The sequence below is a fragment of the Trachemys scripta genome, chromosome 5 (genome assembly GCF_013100865.1).
Source record: "Trachemys scripta elegans isolate TJP31775 chromosome 5, CAS_Tse_1.0, whole genome shotgun sequence".
In the NCBI taxonomy this organism is placed as follows: domain Eukaryota; kingdom Metazoa; phylum Chordata; order Testudines; family Emydidae; genus Trachemys; species Trachemys scripta.
The window spans coordinates 58,077,688-58,099,272 of NC_048302.1; the positions used below are offsets into that span (position 1 = coordinate 58,077,688).

Here is a 21,585-nt window from a genome sequence, read left to right on the forward strand (position 1 = left end):
ATATATAAAAATCAAATATCTCAAGTTTTAAGAAATCTAAAGGCTTTACTCAACAGCTAGAAGTTGCATGCTGAACTCTTTTCCCTCCCGCAATACTTTAATCCAGTGGTTCTCAACCAGGGGTACACAGAGGTCCTCCAGGGGATATATCAGCTCATCTAGATAAGTGTTTCTCAACCTGGGGGTTGTGACTCCAAGATGGGTCATGAGACAGGTTTAGAGGCATCACAAGTGCAGGGTCGGTGTTAAGGGGTGGCAAGCAGAGCCACTGGGAGGCCCACCGCAAAGCTAAGTTACATGCTTCAGTCCCGGGTGGCGAGACTTGGGCCTTAGACTCCTGAAATGGGTACAGTAATCTGGAAAGATTGAGAACCACTGCTTTAATGTATCTGAAGTTCTACTCTTGTGTGGTTAACGTTGAGACATTGATGAATTAGCATATCCCGTACTGTTTGATTAGGATTTGATCCAGTTCTTCCTAATGCATCTGAATTTATTAGAAACTTGCACTTCTTGTGTATCACTCTGAGAGTTGAGACAAACCTTGATGTATTCATTTTATCAGTCTTTATATAGAAGATAGCTGACTTAAATTTCAAGCACCTCTTTCTTGCATCTTTTTTTCTCTCTTTTCCTTCCTCCATCAAAGTATCCTCCTTAACGCTTCAGAGCCTGTATTTTCTGAGTTCCCCACACTCATTAGTACTTTCACTACTCAAGAGAGTGAAATGAATATGACTAGTAAATTTGAAGTAAATGTCTGGTTTGCTGCTGCCCACAAGATTCTGAAGAGCACAGGTGAAATTGACTGATGTCTTATCACTTCCTACTGAAGCTAATGGAGTTATGTCAAGTTACATCAGCAGAAGATCTGCCCCATGGCTTGTCTCTAACTTTTTTTCTCTGTGCATGTATGCTATAATGGTTCATATCTGGCAGCGGTGAAGGTGTCTCTTTTTCCTCCCCCACCCCGCCAGTATTTTTTGTTCCAAAATATTAAATGATCGGAATTGCTGTTAATTATGTATACGTTCTGTCAAATGGGAGGAATAATGCCAAGTAGATAAGGCTAATTAATCAACAAACTTTTGTTTGTAGTATTCTTGCCCAAGTGCATTGCTGTAACTTCATTAGATTTCCTATTGCCATTCTTTGCCTGGTACTCCTTCTTCAGTCTCTATCTAACTTGCCTGTGCAATACCACTCAATTTGGTAGTATCTATCTCGGATTACAATGCTGTTTAATCACATCCTCCAGTAAACAAATAAAGAGATTAAACAATAGCATTCTTAGTTGGGCCTTGTTTTTGAAACTTTTTAGTTTGATGTGTTCTCAGGGAAAATATTTAAAAAGTGTAAATCTGTTCATTAATATGAGTGACCTGACAAACTTTTAAATTGCGCCTTTAAAAAAAACTAACTAGCTTTAAAATTGCTGCCACTGACATCACCATCTGCTCCGCCACAGTGGCAACATAAAAAAATAATGCAGTTGTCACAATAACTTTGAAAACTCCTGTTGAGTGATCAGATTATCTCATCTAGACATATAAGTTTTCTTAAGTAAATATTTGCAGCTTCGCATGTGCATAGAGCTTAGGGTATATAATTTATGATTCCAATTTATATTCCCCCACCTTTTTTCTATCTGTAGTGAGACGTGCTTATTGAGGTAGCTACAGTAATCTAGATATCTGAGTGAATTATAAAGACACATCCTAATAAAACTGCAGTCTCTCTTCTGTTGTGTACATTTTGTTAAATGTATTGTAACATGACCATTAATGACAAAATGTAGATGCTGGGCTTTTTGAAGATGCATGTTTATGGTCAGTAACCATAAATATTGCAAAGTTTTATTAAGAATCCAGAGTTTTGGGACTCCGTACACTTTATTAATGAAAACTGCATGAAAAATATTAGGGCAAAAAAGCCATATGCTACATAGTTGAACAATTTGGGATGATTCATTGTCTTGATTCACTGATGAAGGGGAAGCCATTTAAAAAGCTTCAAGCAGAGCTTTTGCCAATTTATAAGTACATTCTAACTCTGCATGTTAAAATCTGTATAATGGTATTTTAAATCTAAAATGAATAGTTGGAATGTGTTCCGTTTGTTGAAATGGCTTGGGATAAATATTCTTTCTTTAAAAATTATATTGAATCCAGAATAGATATTTCAGTAACCTCTGGTCTCCCCAGAGGCACTCAATGCTTTAAATTTAAAGTTTTTAATTTTATTTAAATGTAATTCCCTATAATTAGTTGACATTTTATTGTGGATGTACATACATTTTACAAAATTAGGCCTTAGAGAACTTTGTTTTTCAGAAAATCTTCCATCTAGATTAAAACTTAAAATGACTAATGATTGTTTTACATTTAATTTTGTATATTTCCCACTAATACGTTGCTACTTGTACCAGGGAAAAATCCAGTCTCTTTGATCTGAATTGAACCATTGTGTCTTTTGTTGTAGGTTGTGAAGATGGTTCAGGGCTCCTGCATTGTTTTCACTGCTGGCAGATTAGAGTTTGAAAGTGTCTGACACAAATTGCTACTGCACTGTTCAATGTTTCAAGGAGACCCAGGGAAGTAAGTCTCTCCTCATAGGAGAGACTAAAATGCATGTTATGAATTGTCTCTCCTTGGTCAATGATAAGGAAAATGGGGCTATTTCAGTTGCAACTGGATTAATGATTGAAGATACGACAACAGAACAAGTGCCACCACCTTCTCCTGCCCCGCCATTGTCTCCACCATGTTCAGTCACAGGTGCTGGTTTTACACCTCCACCACCCGGGGTGCCCCCGCCGCCACCACCACCTCCTCCTCCTCCAGGACCAACCCCACCTGCTCCAACACAGTTTATAAATGGGCATGGCCCCCACAGCAAAAAAAAACGGATGCGGAGTTTCTTCTGGAAAACAATTCCTGAAGAGCAAGTCCGCGGTAAAACAAATATCTGGACTATTGCTGCAAGACGGCAGCAGTTCCAGATTGACACAAAAACAATTGAGGAGCTTTTTGGGCAGCAAGAGGAAACCAACCCTCAGGGTCCTAGAAGGCGAACTTCAAAATCATCCTTTAAAGATACTAAAGAAGAGGTAAGAATTCAGAAGTAGCCCTACATTGTTGTGTTTTTCTGTCTCTCTCTCATTCACCGTAATGTCTTAGAAACTGGTGTGAAATCTGACCAGCTGCTATTCACCATATGTTTTCTTATCACTTTACCCAAAAACTTGCAGAGCATAAACTGTTAGATTTATGCTTTTATTTAAAGATACTTGTTCGTGAAAGGCTGGCTCTGTTATTTTAAGTTATCTCAATGAAGTCTCTTAATTTGATCACCGGCAAAAAATATTGTATTTGAGGAAGAAAGAATGTGTCTCCAGTGATTACTGTAGATTCTGTCTGGCTAGCCCCTGATAAATCTTCATTCCTGGGCATGGCGTACATGACGAGTACAAATACAGTAATTTACATGCATTATTTTATATGCATAACTGCACCATGTCATTGTCTTCCTCTTCAGTTGCTACTTTTGAAAGCACAGACTTCAAGGAGTTGTTAAAGGGATCTAGTAGGCAGCGTTCCATTAGTAGTAGCTCTGAGGGGCAAAAGTAAATGACGTTGTATCTTGAAGGAGGATAAAAGAATCATCCTAACACAAATGTAAAAAGACAGGGCCGTCCCTAGCTATTCTGAGGCTCTACGCAGCCCCCCGCGGGGTGTGTGTGTGGGGAGGGGGGCCAGAGAGGAGAGGGGCTGGCTTGGGGGGCAGGGGAACTTGCCCCCCAGCACTCACCGGCAGCACGGCTGGGGCCGGGTCGCTGCACTTCCTACCTCTGGTGAGTGCAGGCCTGGCCCTGCTGCAGGGGCAGAGCAGGGGCGGGAGCCATGAGGAAGAGGTGGGGCAGGGGCTGGAGCAGCACGCAGCTGCGCAGGGCACCAGGAAATGTGGTGCCCCAAATTTCCCGTGCCCTACGCAGCTGTGTACTTTGCATAAGGGTAAGGACGGCCCTGTAAAGAGATAAAACTTTGTTCTTAATGTGACTGTTTGGAGATAATGTAGGGGAGAACGCGTAAGTATATGAGTGAAACAACAAATGTTTTTCTTAGGGCTGGTCTACGCTACCGCTTACGTCGATGTAACTTACGTTGCTCTGGGTGTGAAAATGACACCCCTCTGAGCGATGTAAATTACATCGACTTAGCGTGATGTGGACACTGCTTTATGTCAGCGGGAGACACTTTCCTGCCAACATAGTTTCCACCTCTCATGGAGGTGGAGCAATTATGCCGACGGGTGAGTGCTCTCCTGTTGGCATAGTGTGTCTTCACCAGATGTGCTACTGTGGCGCAGCTGTACCAACATAGCACAGTAGTGTAGACTTGCTCACTGCATCTGTTACTAATTTTAGATCTAGTTTAAGTTGTTCTCCATTTATTTATCAAGTTTACCTTCTTAATATTGGGCAATAGACATAGACTAGTTTCATTTTCTGGTGCAACAGGAAATCTGGTTTGGGGGTCGTGTGGGGTGGGGGAGAGCAAAGCATTTACTTCAACTCTAAGGGAATCTTTAGAGTCAAAAACTTTCCAATGAACCACTCAGTAGTATTTCTATTTTGTTCTTGCTTTTTTTTTTTAAAAACTCTTACAAACAACCTATGTTTTTTGGAATAAACAGCTTGGAAGTGTTTCTATTAAATATTTGCAAAACTGGAAGTAAAAATGCAAATGTTAGTACTGGTAGGCAAAGGGAATTTACAGAGAGGAAATGTTAAATATGCATAAAGGACCAAAGAACGGAACCAATATTAATTCAAGCACCAAATAAGAGAGACTGCTGGAAATTTAACTGCTTTGTATCAAACTTTAGTGAGAAAATAAAAAGGTGTTGGAACTGATTTAAAACATCAGACATTTGTAAATTCAGTAGACTTGAAAAGGGGGTGTCAAAATAAAGTTTAAACAAACAAATGTGCAGATATTAGAAAAAGGAAACTAAAAAAAAAAGCAAATATAGTGCTACTCTTTAAAGACTTCCATGAGTAATTTTTACATCAAGCAAAGAGTAGAATAATGAATCTCTGCTTATTAAGTATCAAGAATGATGGGATAATGAGCATCAGATAACATGATTTCTAAAATATCTACCAAAACTTCATAGCTTTCATTAATATAATAACAAACATGGTGCCCCTAGGAGATATTCCAATTGAGCAAAGTGTTGATATGTGAGATTTTCTTTGAAATGAGAACACTGCAGCCATTAATGGAATTGTTTTGGTTTAGAGGTGGTATGTAGCTGCTTATGTGGTGTTTTGAGTATTTTTTTGATCTTCTCTAGGGGGACCAGACAGCAAATGTGAAAAATCAGGAAAGGGGGTGGGGGGTAATAGGAGCCTATATAAGAAAAAGACCCAAAAATTGGGTCTATCCCTATAAAATCGGGACATCTGGTCATCCTAATCTTCTCCATCTCCTCTGAGATGCTGAGGACTTGCAGCTCTTTTTAACATTAATGGGAGTTGCAGGTCTTATATAAATAAAATATTGTAAGAATACAGTATTATTTAGTGCAGGAAAAAAATCTTGGCTCTGTCCATGATACAAGATGAAATCTGTTTTTTAGGTGTTTATATTCCAAATACGCGGAAAATGGTGTGTGTGTGTGTGTGTGTGTGTGTGTGTGTTTTTTTTTTTAAATGATGGATGAATGATAGCTTTTTTTATTGGTGTGGATGCCAAGTAGGGCCGAATAAACCTTTTGTGGGCCCGCGCCAAAGATATTTGTGGGCTCCCAAGGGGGCAATGGGATATGGTGCGGAGGGTGGGGGTGTTGGTCCCCAGAGTGAGGGGCTGGATGGGAGCATTGGGGCACAGTGCGGCGGGGGTAGCCCCATTCCACCCCGCCCAGTGCGAGGGCACTGTTTACAAACTGGCAGCTGCCAGACTCACACTGGCCCTCCTGGCCCTGTGCTGCCAGAGTGCTCCTTCCTCTCAGCGGTGGGCCTATGCCGTGCCACATCATCTCCTCACCTAGTGCCCCCTAACCCCTTATGCCTGGAGACTCCCCCACAGATCTCTATGCCCAGGACTCCACCAGACCTGCTATGTCCAGAGATCCCCCCACCACAACTGCGGTGCCCCGCCTGCTACCCCCCTTGCCCAGGGCCCCCCCCCCCCCCCCAGTCCCCACACCACAACTGCACAGTGTCCCCCCAGGATCTCCTATGTCCAGTGCCCCAAAACACAGAAACCTCTCCCACCCTCCATTGCCCAGCACCCCCCGCCAGACCTCCCAGAGACCCACTCCCCTGCACTCTACCACCTAGCCACACTCAGTGGCCCTGCTGGGAGGTGACCTTGTCTGCTGGGCTGAGTTGGTAGCGCAGCCAGGGCCAGTCCTAGGGTGGGGATTGTTTTGGTCCCTCCGGAGCGGTGCAATCAGCCAGGCCAGAGTGGGTGCAGGGCCTGCCCTAGCCAGGCTCCATCAGGACCCACTTGTTTGGCGGGGCCTGGCTGAGCTCCTCACACTGGCTGAGACTGACCTGGCTTCTGTACCGGTCCTAGGCGGGCATCAGAGACTACTTGGAGCTGCACTGGGGAGCGCGGCAGATCCCTGGAACATAACCCCCAAGAGCCCATCTGGCTGTGCCCACCAGCCCCGGGGCCAGCAGCCCTGCCCAGCCCAAGTGATGGAGCCCAGACGAGAGGGACATGCTGGCTGGGAGTCCCTCACGCAGCAAGGCCTGGGCACTGGACTGCCCAGCATGATGGGCTAGACCCAGCCGTGTGGATAGGTTAGAGGAGTCCATAATGGGTCCCTTCGCAGTGTGGCCATTGGCACCATTGTAAACCTGGTATTGATGCCAAGGTCTGTAATGTTCACACTGTGAGGATGTTTCTACTGAAGCTGACAACTTGTGACAATCTGGCCAATTGTCCTTGTAGCTGAAATTGCTAAGAGTTTGCCTTGGATGCTGAGGTGTAAATGCCAATTAAACCTTGCAAGGGCCATTTGCTGGCAGCAAATGTAAAATTTGGTGTCTGGAACAGCCAAACGTTGACCAAAACAGCTAAAGCTGTCCTCCTTAAGTAACTGAAAAGCCTAGACATTGATATCTGAAGTGTACTAGCTAGCAAGTGAAGAAAAGAAAGTCGAGGACTATGTTTCTGTTTTAAGGCCACATTGGTGGGTTGCTCCAGCAGAGCGGCCGCTATACTTTCTCCCAGTGCCGATGAGTATTACAGGCTTGGTGGGTGATTAATCTGTGACTCATCAAAGTCTGATTCCATACCAGCTGTTGGCATTGTACCATCATGTTCAGGTTGGCCAACAGTGCAGATGCAGTTGACTTCTACCAGCAGCAGTAGATAGTCCTTAATGGAACCCTGAGAAAAGACATCATCATGACCCTGGGTGGCTTTAAAGCACAGGCAGGAAAGACTGACACCTGGGCAAATATACTCAGGCATCTTGATATCAAGCAGGAGAACCCGAAGTGATGGCTGGAACTTGCAGTTGCCACTGACCTAGTGATCACTGACTCTCTTCTGCCACCAGACTCACAAGTAGACCTGTTACAGCCCAGATGATTTGACTAGGACTCTTAGCAATCATGTCCTCATTAATGATAGTTGTTAGTCAACAGTCATTGATGAAAAGTATACAGAGGTGCTGAACTAGACACTGACCATTAGTTTCTGACTTTGCCACACAGTTAACTGTCTGAAATTAGTCAGATTCAACCGAAAGATTTTATTGGAACTGAGCTATTGGTCAGCTTCTATTCCAAACTGCTCCTGGTCATGGAAACAATATAGACTGAAGTCTCTCCTTGTTATCTGGTGAGGAATGGTGTTGTTTCAAGTCATTGGTGCTGGTCACTGCCAGGTTGGTGCTGGAGCCTCAGTCCTTTGAACGTCAACCGTGGCTCAGTGAGAAAACAATCCAGCAGTTGGACTTCAGGAAAAAGTGAGGCTACAATTTGTGTCTTTAAAGACACATTTATTGACGGCAAAAGCAAAATCTGAATGGGTTTGACTTTGGACTGTCATCAAGTCATTGCGTAAGAAAGATAAGGAATCCTGGTGGTTGATTTGAGGTTGCTAGTGTGGTACAGGGTAGGCAGGATTTCTGCAGCTTTTATTAAACTTTGCAGTGTCTGTGGTGGTAGGTGGCATCAGCCTGTTCAGTAAAGAATTTGTATGGCAGCAGAAACAAGAATCTACAAGATCAGTTTTATTACTGGGAAGACCATTTCAAGATGCTCCTTAATTGTCTGCCACCTACTGTCCCTCTTCTGCTTGAAGTGGGGGCAGGAAGTAGAGCTGCCTTCTTTCAACCAAGAAGATTGCAGCCTGTAAGCTGACACCTGGGAAGGCCCCAGGGTTTTGTAACCTCAGTCCTGAGTTGCTGAACACAGGTGAGGGTACTGTTGTATGTAGCTGCATAGACTTTTTCAGACCATCTGGTGCACTAATATCTCCCCAACAGCTAGAAGGAGGATGGTGTACTCGCTTCTGTTCAAAGAGGCAGTAAGGCCAAGTGTAGTAACTGTAGAGAGATTATGCTGTTGTTGGTCCCAGGGAAAGTCTTCACTTCCATGCTAATGTCTTAAATCACTTATGTGCTTCCTGGCAAAGGCTGGGATACTCAGTGTGGCTTTAAACCTGGTGGTTCCACTTTTCACCTGATCTTTACTTTTGAGACAGATTTTTGAGAAGAGGCTGAATTTAATAAGCCATGTCCAGCACTTTTATAGATTTTCATCAGGCCATCGATTTAGTGCATTGAGCACATTTGTGGGGTCTGATGAAGTGACACGGAATCCCAGGGAAGATACTGTCACTGATAGAAATCTGTGTTCAAGTCAGTGGCAGATATGTGGCATGTGTTCCAGTTCTACGGGAGTTTGGCAAGGCTCCATTCTGTTACCATCATTATTCAATATTGGCATTGGTTGGTTGACTAATAAGCTTGCAACGGTAGTGGTTGATGGCACTGAGCTGAACACCATTTTGCTTCAAGATCTCAAAGATGCCCATACAGTGCCTTGTTGGCTTAGTTTGGTGAATCACTGCAGCTGATAGTTGGGCAGGCATGAAACAGTGTGCATTGGTCCATTTATTAATCAGGATAAAAGCAAGTTCTTGGCCATTACCATCAAGCAGCTTCCAGCTCCAGTTTATGATGAACTCTGTATTAACCTGTTCAAATGGGACATTGAGCAGGTGGCGACTGTCAAATACTTGGGAAGCATCACCGACAGTGCTGGAGGATGTTTGAAAGATGTGGACGCTTGTGTAGCATCAGCCACCTCCATGTTCCAGTCCCTTCAGTGATGTTTGGAGACATTGCCACATCAAGCTTGCTTTGAAGCTGTGGTTATATAGAACCAGTTATTCCAACTCTTTTGTACCACAGTGAAATGTGGGTGCTGAGGCAGGCTGAAGAGCACTGGAGTGAATTTTTTAATCTTGCCATCTTCATCAGATGTTTCATATTAAGTGGCAGAACAAGAGCAGCAATGAGGATAGTCATAGTCTAGCAGTTGCCTCCATCAGTTCTAATTTGGTTTCAGTGGCTTTCTTGGTACGGATATGTTAGGATGGAAGATCAGTGAATTGTGAAACGTATTTACCAAGGAATGCTGCTACTCAGCCAGCGATCACATGGTCACCAAAAGTTCTGGCAATATAAGATTGCCAATGGCTGACAGACTGAACATCCAGCTGGATTATGTTAAGAACCTAGCTAGAGATCAATCTGGATTATGCTTGATCTGCAAGGAGGTATGTTCTCTTGGGGTTTGCCTTGATACTGGTGATGAGTGTTAATGGGCTTCACCAGCAAAATGAGTTTTGAGGAGGGATTTGAGGCAAAAGAGTCAAGGAAGATGAGGGTGGAGAAGAAGCCCTGAGACTTGTCTAGAAAAGGTCATTAGAAATCATGTGAGATCTGCTTTGGTGAAGGGGATGGTTACAATCCACAAAAAATTCTCCAATTGAGATGATGTATCAAATGTTGTTAGTAGTGGTCAGCACCGGAACTGGCATTATTTTAGTAACTTTATAAATGATGTGGAGGAATTGGCATATGTTGTGTTGACCAGACTTTGCAGATGATACCAATACTGGAGGTCTGACACAAAGAGAAGATTGAGGCAGACTCCAGAAGAACTTGAAGTAATGTTTGAGGAATAACAAGAGGCAGCCTCATATGAAAGCATGCCACGATGCTGAAGTGCAGGGGGCTGGACTGGTTGACCTCAAGGTCTCTTCCAGCCTTACATTTCTATGATCCTATTATTCTATGCCCTTGGGCAAGAAGAAAACCAAAGGAAAACTCCAATGGGGAGAAGGATGGATGTTAGGAATGCAGAACAAGGTTTAGTGTGATGAAATGTATGTAAAAATAGAAGTTATATTAGCTCCATGTACACAGAGTTAAGGGCCAGTGTTTTAAAGTGAAGAGCAATTTTTGTGTGGTGTGTGCCCAATTTGAGGCACAAGGATTTTTCAGAAAAGAAGCCCCCTTTAAAGGGTCTTAAGGTGAACATACGAATAGTGAGGTACCCAAAATTACAAGTTGCTTACGAAAATCTTGGTCAAAAGTTTTAATTGAAAAATTGAACAATGAGTGTAAAATCATATTCAGAGCAATGAGAGCTAATGTACTAAGCCCTATAAGAAAATCTGAGTACTGATGATTTGTTGAATTTTGATTTTGTACCTAGCTTGTGGTCATAGCAGTAACTTTGTACTGTGCTGATACCGAATTAGTAGTTATATATGTTCTCTTTAAGGAAAAGAATAAAAACAATTAGATTGGTTCACCAATTTCCCTGATGCACTGAGCCAGATTTTCTGATGTAAATCTGTGTAGTGTCATGAAGTCAATGAGACTATATTGACTTAACAGCAAGGATTTGGCCCACTGCATACTGTCTAACTGTACAGAATTGTGGACAGTTAAATACTCCAACTAAAAAGAATACGAAGAGTAGCACGTAAGATCTGAGAAGGTTAAGAACTTGTGTAACTTACACAAATGGAGAAAGGGATCTTAGATCTGAACAAATTATTGAATAAGCTATAAGGACTGAATGAGACTGTTACAGGATTCAGTCTATTTAAAGGATTCAGTCTACTTAGATTAGAAGTGAGCTGATCAATTGGAGAATAGAACTGCAATCTAAAAGGTCATTGAGGGGTACCTTCAGTGAAACATTTGAAAGGAGATTAGATAATGCACTGGGGAATGATAGTTTAACCTGTACTAGGTGCTGGGGCTTTCACTTATTGAACTGTGTGGGCCTTTCAGCTGCCATGATTAGAGGAGAGAGACTGAGGTTTACCCCACTGTTTACATTTGCTAGACTGGTAGGAATTCAGGCTAGGAATAATCTAATTTAAAAAAAATAATAAACTCTGAATCATAGAATCATAGAATATCAGGGTTGGAAGGGACCTCAGGAGGTCATCTATTCCAACCCCCTGCTCAAAGCAGGACCAATTCCCAACTAAATCTGTATCACATTCTTTCAGACTTTTAATGAATTTTGAATCAAGAAGCGAGGGAATGTCAAAGTTCTGGAAAATATTCAAATCTACTTTTTTTTTTTTTTTTTTTTGTAATTTGGCAAATGAGATTGCCTTGGATATGCAGTATTGTCTAGGAGTATGCTGGAAGCATACTAACTACATCTGCATTTTTATTTTCACCAGCTGGCTTCAGAACTTCACATATTTGGTACTTTTTCCTGATGTTCCCATTGCAAATGATGTTAGTTCTTCTTCTTCTTTTTCTTCTTCTTCTTTTTTTTTTTTCTGACACTGTTGCTGAGTATAAGATATCTGTGAAACTGTCAAACACAGTGTGAGGCCATTGGAGTCCTGTACATCTGTGTATTTGGAGTTTGTGACAGTGTTGACATGAAACAATTTCCCTGTGCTAGTAAATCTCCTGACTGTTTCTTATGGCTGTTATCACAAAATTTGCAGTGGTAAAATTTCAACTTTAATGAAATGAGGTGATATCATTCACTAAGATAATTGCTAACTTTTCAGATTCCTAGCTGTGTTCCATTAGGACTTGGTGCAATTTTTTGGTATTAAAAAAACCTGACTCATTCTTTTGATTAGAAAGAACTTTAAAAATTTAGGAGGAGAAAAAAAGTACACTTCTTTTTTGGTTGGTTTCCAGAATTACATTGCTCTCTAGCTAGGTTCTTAACATAATCCGGCTGGATGTTCAGTCTGTCAGCCATTGGCAATCTTATATTGCCAAAACTTTTGGTGACCATGTAATCGCTGGCCGAGTAGCGGCATTCCTTGGTAAACATACTTCACACTTCACTGGTCTTCCATCCTAACATATCCGTACTAAGAAAGCCGCTGAAACCAAATTAATGTCATGGGGTACTGCATCCAGATAAACTGAAAACTTGAGCATTACCTATATCTAATACTGATGTCAAATTGATTAACTGATTTAAAATTATTCCATTTAATTCAGGGGTTCTCAAACTGGGGCTCGGGACCCCTCAGGGGGTCGCGAGGTTATTACATGGGGGGTCGTGAGCTGTCAACCTCCACCCCAAACCCCACTTTGCCTCCAGCATTTATAATGGTGTTAAATATATAAAAAATGGTTTTTAATTTATAAGGGGGGGTCACACTCAGAGGCTTGCTATGTGAAAGGGGTCATCAGTAAAAAAGTTTGAGAGCCACTGATTTAATCAGCGTGACGTTCATTCATATGAATTAAATCAATACTGTGTATTGACTCTTCTTTAGTTTCTTATACTATAGTGGTCGTGGTATTTGATAAGTTACCCCTGAATAAAAATAATACTTTGAAATGCATAGTTCATTAGTATGTCCCTGGAGGTCATGGAACTTCAAACCTTTGTTCTAGCCTGTGTCCAAATGAGCAGCATTAATGTATGGATATGATATGAAATAACTGATTCCACTCTACCTAGTGCTGGAGTACTGTGTCCAGTATTGGGTGCCATGCTTTAAGGAAGATGTGGGCAAATTGGAGAGAGTACAAAGGAGAGCAACAAAAATGATAAAAGGTTTAGAAAACCTGACATATTGAGGAAAGGTTTAAAAAAAAAAAACTGTCTGTGTTTAATCTGAGGCTTGTCTACACTTAAAATGCTACAGCGGTGCAGCTGTACCACTGTAGTGCTTCAGTGAAGACATTATCTATGCTGATGGGAGGGCTTCTCCCATCAGCGTAGGTAATCCACCTCTCTGAGGGGTGGTAGCTGGATGAACGGGAGAATTCTCCCATCGACTTAGCCCTATCTACTCCGGGGTTAGATCAGTTTAACTGTGTCGCTCAGGGGTGTGGATTTTTCATACCCCTGAATGATGTAGTTATACCGACCTGATATCCTAGTGTAGAGAAGGCCTTGAGAAAAGAAGACTGAGTGGTGACCTGATATGACTTCAGATATGCAAAGGGCCGTCGGAAAGAGGACAGGGATCAGTTGTTCTCCATGTCCACTGAAGGTAGGACAAGAAGTAATTGGCTTAATCTCAGCAAGAGAGATGTAGGTTACATTTTAGGAAAAACTTTTTAGTATTGGAATAGGTTATCAAAGTAGATTGTGGACGCCCCATCACTGAAAGTTTTTAAGAACTGTTAGACATATACCTGCCAGGGATGCTATTAACTATATTTGTTTCTGCCTCAGCACAGGGATGGACTAGATGATCTCTTTAGGTTCCTTTCAACCCTACATTTCTATGATAAAATCTAGCTTGTTATATGGTGAATTATAATTTGTCTTAATTCTCTCACTAACATGCTGTGGTTTTCACATCTGTTCTGCAAGCCAAGGCTATTGTGGGTGGGCTGCATTGTTTCCTGTTAAAGACTAGTTTAATATAATAGATCACTCCTTTTCTGCTCACTAATGAATGATACCCAGATCTAGCCATTCATTTGACTTGTGTTTTGGTGACAACTCTTTTGTACAGAAAGTTGCATATAATGATTCTTTTTATAGCAATTTAAGGAAGAGTATCTGTATTTTAAGGTTTTCCAGACAGGTATTACTGGAGTCATGTCTCTTGCTTTCTCTCTCTCAGATTTCCATCTTGGATTCAAAAAGAAGTATGAATATTGGGATATTTCTCAAACAATTCAAAAAGTAAGATTTCCTTTTTCATACAATTAATTAACTTGAGCTTCAAGTGAAATGGCTACACAATAAGTATTATAGGAAATAAAGAAGACACATGATGGAATGGGAAAGGCAATGTTTCTTTAATTTAGTTTAGGTTCTGCACAAAATTGTCAAATAACTTCAGTTCGTAGTTTAAACAAAAACGTGTTTGAGTGCCAATTTTACTTAAATCTTGTGTACTTATGAGCTCAGTTTGAGTGTTGCCTTGCCAGTTGAGCTGAAGTTTCATATCCAGTAATAGAAAGCTATAAATTCTCATGTAATTCAATGTGAGATGCTCTTCATTTGGTTTTCTCTCTTTATGAAGAAAGAATGGAATGGGGTGAGAGAGGATGTGGGGGAGATTCCCACACCTGAGCCATTCCTTTTATGTGACAAATCTGAGGAATTGTCCCATATTGAAGTGGTGCTAGAGGAATCAAACTTATAAATTAAACAGTAATAAGTCACCAGGACCAGATGGTATTCACCTAGCACTTCTGAAGGAATTCAAATATGAAATTGCAGAACTACTAACTGTGATATGTAACCTATCACTTAAATCAGTCCCTGGTACCAGATGACTAATAGGTAGCTAATGGAACACCAATTTTTAAAAATGGTTCTAGAGGAGATCCTGGCAATTACAGTACAGGCCAGTAAACCTAACTTCAGTACCAGGCAAACTGGTTGAAACTATATTAAAGAACAGAATTATTAGACACATAGATGAACCTAATATGCTAGGAAAGTGTCAACATGGCTTTTGTAAAGGGAAATCATGCCTTACCAAACAGGTGGATAAGCGTAATCCATTGGATACAATGAACTTAGACTTTCAGAAAGCTTTTGAAAAGGTCCCTCACCAAGGACTCTACAGAAAACTGAGCATTCATGGGATAAGAGGGTGAGCCCTCTCAGGGATCAGTAACTGGTTAAAAGACAGGAAACAAAGCATAAGAATTAATGGTCAGTTTTCAGAATGGAGAGAGGTAAATAGTGGGGTTCCCCCCAAGGATCTGTACTGGGACTAATGCTGTCAAAAATATTAATAAGTGATCTGGAAAAAGGGATAAACCGGGATGTGGCAAAGTTTGCAGATTGATACAAAATTACTCAAGATAATTAACACCAAAGCTGATTGCAAAAAGTTACGAAGGGATCTCACAAAGCTGGGTGACTGGGCAACAAAATGGCAGATGAAATACAGTGTTGATAAAGGCAAAGAAATGCACATTGAAAAACATAATCCGAACCATATATACAAAATGACGGGGTCCAAATTAGCTGTTATCATTCGAGAAAGAGAGAACTTGGAGTCATCATGGATAGTCTCTGAAAACAACTGCTCAATGTGCAGCGGCAATCAAAAAAGCTAACAGTGTTTGGATCCACTAGGAAATGGATAGATAATAAGATGGTAAATATAATAATGACACTATATAAAGCCATGGTATGTCTACACCTTGAATCTTGCATGCAGTTCTGGTCACACCATAGTAAAAAGATATATTAGAATTGGAAAAGGTGTAGAGAAGGGCAACAAAAATGATTAGGGATATGGAACAGTTTCCCTATGAGGAGAGATTAAAATGACTGGGACTGTTCAGTTTAGAAAAGATATGACTGGGGTTGGGGGATATGATAGAGGTCTATAAAAACCATGAATGGTGTGGAGAAAGTGAATAATGAAGCATTATTTCCCCCTTCCCATAACACAAGCATCAGGGGTCACCCTATGAAATTCATAGACAGCAGGTTTAAAACAAAATGAAGTATCTCCTCACACAATGCACAGTCATACCATGGAACTCGTTGCCAGTGGATATTGTGAAGGCCAAAAGCATAACTGGGTTCAAAACAGAATTAGATAAGTTAATGGAGGATAGGTCCTTCAATGGCTATTAGACAAGATGCCAGGGATGCAACCCTGTGCTCTAGGTGTCCGTAAGCCTGTGACTGTCAGATGCTGGGAATGGACGATAGGAATGTATGACTCAGTAATTGCCCTGTTCTGTTCATTCCCTCTGAAGCATCTGGCATTGGCCGCTGTCAGAATACACAGGATATTGGGCTAGATGGGCCATTGGTCTGACCCGGTATAGTTGTTCTTATGAGACGAAGGAACTTTTTAAGAGTAAGCTGGTGGTGTCGAGCCTTTTATGCACTGATTAGAAAATTGTTCTTCAGTAGAGGCATTGCTGAATGTTGCTTTAGAATAACACTATTGTGGGTACTGATGCATGACTAATTACAATCTTTGTGCATAGCAGAGGTGTGTTTTTTCTCCAGTGTGTAACTGCTGTTACTCAAGCATTTGAAATGCAATTGATTAATTGTGTATTCAAGGCCTGCTCAGTCCATAATTGAAGATATTAATCAAGGAAAAAGTGATCCCTATGGGCCTGAGACACTGCGTGAATTCCTTAAATTATTGCCAGAAGCAGAGGAGGTAAGTAAGCAGTTTTATTTAGTGGCTGTTTTTGTGGCAGAGCTGCTGTTGCCTGGGATTCTACAGAATACACCTCTACCCTGATATAACGTGACCCGATATAACATGAATTCGGATCTAACGCGGTAAAGCAGTGCTCGGGCGGGGGGGCTGCACACTCTTGCGGATCAAAGCAAGTTCAATATAATGCGGTTTCACCTATAACACAGTAAAATTTTTTTGGCTCCTGAGGACAGCGTTCTATCGGGGTAGAGGTGTAGCTCTTATTTTCTCTCTAAAAGGGGCATCAAAACTCTGGAGATCTATGGATGAAAGACCATTAAGTGTGAATATTTGGCTGTAGGATGACAACATACTTTCTTGAGATACCAAGGACATAGTCTTAGTCATTCCCTGCCTACTAAGTAGTTTAACTGTTTATTTGTTGGCAGTTGTTAATTAAGGCACTGATAAGGTGGCTTTGTTTTTTAGATGCATTTTATTAGATGCAATTTGTAAATTACTGCTCAATGCTTTTCCAGCAGGTGCAGAGGTTCTACAGTAGGAACCAAACACAGTTGCCCAGTATCTTTATTTAGGCTACATCTGCACTACAGCCTGGATCGACACTCTGAGATCAATCAACCAGCAGTCAATTTAGCGGGTCTAGTGAAGACCTGCCAAATCGACAGCAGATTGCTCTCCAGTTGACCCCTGTACTCTACCCCAGACGAGAAGATTAAGGTTTCTCCTGTCGACCCTCTGTGGTGTAGACCCTGCGGTAACTCAACTTAAGGTACGTCAACTCCAGCTACATTATTCATGTAGCTGGAGTTGTGTAGCGTAGGTTGACTTACCGCGGTAGTGTAGACGTAGCCTTAGAGTGCTGTTTTTTTCTGTGCTGCCTTAGTGATCCACAATCCTAAATGTGCCAATTTGTTTGATAAACTTAAGTCGACTGTCACACAAGCTCTCTAAAAGCAATTTTTAAAAACCAGGAAATTGACAGTTAACATTCAGGCTAACCTTAACTCATATGCCATACCACTTGAGTATCCTAATATTCAAATGCTCACTGACAACAACTTGCTCAGCAAGAAACTTGCTTTCATTTCAAACATATAACCACCACCACCACACATCTCTAGTTAATTGTACTCAAACACACACCCTTAACCCAGGCTACTTACTTTTTCATGTGCACAAATAACATGTATAGTGGTAAGGTCTATAACTTTGATAGGGAATATGTAATCTAAAGTTGAAGTTAGAGGGGTTTGTATATAAAGGCACGCTGTCAACTTGAAATGTAGCTAGTTAATTTTAGAGGTGGAGTTCAAAGTAGTTTTGGGTACTGAAATTGTTCCTGAAACCATCCCCTTTCCCTTCCAATTTTATATGGCTTTATGTGCGTGTGGAAAAACCCACATAAAGTGGAAAATGGTGGAGTAACTATATATAACGGGAAACTTGAATCATAACCTCAATTCATTTGTAGTCAATGCACAAAATAAACTGACAATCTTTCAGCTATAGATCTTGGATGTTACTTGTGGCAAGAGTAGGTAAACTTTCAGATAGGCATGACTCTCTAAATTAATTGTGTGCTCTGATTATAATTTCACGCACTTCAATCCTAAATCAGCTGGAACTCCTACCTAGTTTTCTGAGTTCCATGCAGTGGAAAACTTACAGTAGTGAAATCCTGACCTGTCTAACAATTCTCTATAACTAGAGCATGGCTTCTGATACCGTGAGAGTTCAGTTGACCTTATGTGAAACAGCTGAACGTCACCCCCAGTCAAGCTGCTGTGGGTAGTGAATGTACAGCTTGCATGTCCTGTAGCAAAGTAGTTAGTATGGGGCTGTCAGGATGGGAAGGCTGTAGTTGATCTCTGGAGAAAGAAGACTGGCATGTAGTTAGGCAGCAGTAGAAAACTGATTAAATTATGAGACCTAAAGGCCACAAGGGACCATTATGATGATCTAGTCTGACCTCCTACATCACACTGGCCATAGAATTTCCCTGTATGAATTCCTACTTAAAGTCCAGTAGCTGTGGTTTAACTAGAGTATATCTTTCAGAAAAACATCCAATCTCCATTTAAGAATACTTCATGTGATAAAGAATCTCCCACATCCTTGGATAAGTTGTTCCAATGGTTAAAAATTTGCACTTTATTTCTAGGCTGAGTTTGTTTAGTCAAGATCCAGCCATTAGTTCTTGTTATACATTTTGTCTGCTAGATTCAGGAGCCCTCTATTATCTCATTTCTGTTCCTGTGTAGGTACTTACAGATTATGATCAAGTCACCCCTTGCCCTTTTCTGATGAATAGATTGAGCAACTTGAGGTTTTTACTATAAGGCATGATTTCCAATCCTTGAATCATTCTCATGTCTCTTCTCTGAACCCTCTCTAATATCCTTCTTGAAGTGTAGATACCAGAACTGGACACAGGGGCACATACAGAGGTGGGGTAATCGTTGTACTTGATAGTCCTCTGTTTATACTTCCAAGGATTGCACTAGCCCTTTGGTCACAGCATTGTGCTGGGAGTTCATGTTCTGCTGATTATTCATGACTTCCCAGTCCTTTTCAGATTCACTGTTTAAATTTTCTCCCAGGTGATTTGGGTCATAATTGTTTTCAGCTTTGTGAAACTGATATTTTTAAAGCACCAAGCACTGTCACAGTTGCAGTGCTAGCTGCATCCTCTTTGGGGGTCTTGTTGTGTGCCACTTCTTCAGGTGTCAGGCCTTGTGGATTTACCCATCCTGGGTGGTTTCTCCTACTTTAGGACTGGTCTGTGCTTAAAATTTAGATAGACATAGCCACATCACTCAGGGGTGTGAAAAATCCACCACTCCGAACACTGCAGCTATTTCAGTTTAACCCCCAGTGTAGTAGTAGCTAGGCTGATGGAAGAATGCTTCTGCCAACCTAGCTCAAGAAGGTGGTGTTCCTACACCAATGGAAAAACCCCTTGCATTAGCGTCAGCTGTGTCTACACTACTGGGTTATGTGGCATGGCTATGGCACTGTAGCTATGTCGGTTTAGTCCCCGTAATGTAGACATGGCCTTAAACAGGGTACCCACGGCCCAGTCTATCAATCATGTTTACCCAGCAGGTCTGACTGGGTTTGGCACCTGTATTCTTCCTTTCAGGAGTTTGTGACTAGTGGTGTTTATAGTGACAAAACAGTCATTGTAATAGGAAAAAAGCATTTAGAGAGAGATTTTAAAACAATAGTCTACACAGGTTTATCTTACCTAAAGTCTGACCATCTTCTGAGGTCAACTAGACAGGCCTAATTTCAGGCACCCCAGTAGTCACCTGCATCTTAGTTTCGTTTCCCCCTCCTTCTTTCTTGTCTCTCTCTCTCTTAACTACTATCATTCTTTGGATCTTCTGGTTCCCAGGCCTTTTCTGGTTCTGGCATCGTTTCTCACATGTTTGCTGAAAAGTGGTTTATCTTGAACTATTGTTCTTCCCCTTCCTGTTTGTTTTTTTTCCTTTATAGCCCCCTATTAAACTACACCCATGTGTTCATACAGTAAGCATCCCAGTAACCAGGTCAACACACAGTATTCATATATTATTACAGAGCAACTCCAATTTCATCACATATATTACTGGTTTGGAGTTGTTTTGCTTACACACAATAAATGTAATCAAGTCATCATCACTTGTACCTAAGCCAACACAAACTTCTTTATTTTTATGATCAATTCCTCTTCATCTGTCAAGATTAGGTCTAATGCAGAATTCTCCAATGTAGGATGCCACACTATTTGAGTTAGGAAACTGTTATTTATAATATTTATAAATTCCAAGCACATTTTAGTCTTGGCAGCATGAGACCTCTCACATAGGTCACTCAGATATAAGTTCCCTACGATAATGTAGCTTTTTGTCCTACCCCTACATGTAAATGCTTAAGGCGCTGGTGGTCCTGTACTTTAGTGTGACTTGGTGGTCTGTAGCAGGCACCAGCAAGTATCATATCTTGTGCCTTATCTGTTAGAAGGTTGGTCCATAAGCATTCAAAGTAATTTGCTTTCAAGTGGTCAGTGACTCTATTTTTGACAGGGTGCCAGAGTACCCTCTCCGCTCCCCCTTTTCCCTTTCAATCCTATTTAAAGCAGTTATAACCAATGATTTTAACATTGCAGTCATGTGACTCTTCCCAGCCGATTTCAATAATACCCATTAAGTTAAATTTATGCTTATAAATGAGCAATTGCAATTCCTCTTATTACCCAGACTCCTATAATTGGTACATAGGCAATTTAAATAATTTCTTCTTTTCACATCCCTTGGTGCCTGGATTTATTTTGTATCAAATGAATGTTCATTTATTCCTTTTTTCATCTGCTTCTCTTGTTAAATATAAATACACTCCAGCCTGTCCCCTAAAGATTGATTCCCCTTCTCTTGAGATGGAGGTCATCCAGATTTGCACAGCTCCCTCTCCTGAGAAGGTTGACTCGTTCCACGAAATCAAAACCCTCTTCCTTTCAACCACTTATCTAGTCAGTGGTGCAGTTCCAGAATCTTCTGCTTTCTCTCTTCCTTTGCTTGTGGGACAGGAAAGATCACATTCCTCCCCCTCAGTACTCTTCTATCTTCTCTGAAGTGGTCTGTAATCTTTGAGGTATCATCTGAAACAGTGTCATTAATACCAACATGCACCATGCCAGTGGATCTTTGTGCACTGACTTCAGAAGCCTACCTAATCTTGCAGTCACATCTTGGTTCCAGGAAGACAATACACCATCCTGTTTTCTGCCTGTCCCTTGCCGAACACCTTAGAGTTTCTGATGTGGACCTGGGATGCTTGTAGACCTCTTTGTGGGCACTCTCTTGATTTGTCTTGTGTGTTGGGTTGAGGAGCCATCCTCAGGTGTGTCCTGAACAGTCTTTTTTTCCCACCCAATCAGCTGTGATTT

At 41.3% G+C, this 21,585-nt stretch overlaps 1 protein-coding gene across 2 annotated transcripts in view; it reads left to right on the top strand.

The window, feature by feature from the left end:
* Positions 1–21,585, top strand: part of FHDC1 (FH2 domain containing 1) — a 50,615-nt gene that overhangs the window by 4,713 nt on the left and 24,317 nt on the right. For both annotated transcript variants that reach the window (XM_034772681.1, XM_034772682.1), the window contains exons 2-4: positions 2,482–3,109; positions 14,124–14,185; positions 16,550–16,652. In XM_034772681.1, coding sequence (XP_034628572.1) covers positions 2,627–3,109; positions 14,124–14,185; positions 16,550–16,652 — 648 coding nt within the window. In that variant the 5' untranslated portion in view covers positions 2,482–2,626. The remainder of the gene's footprint in view (positions 1–2,481; positions 3,110–14,123; positions 14,186–16,549; positions 16,653–21,585) is intronic.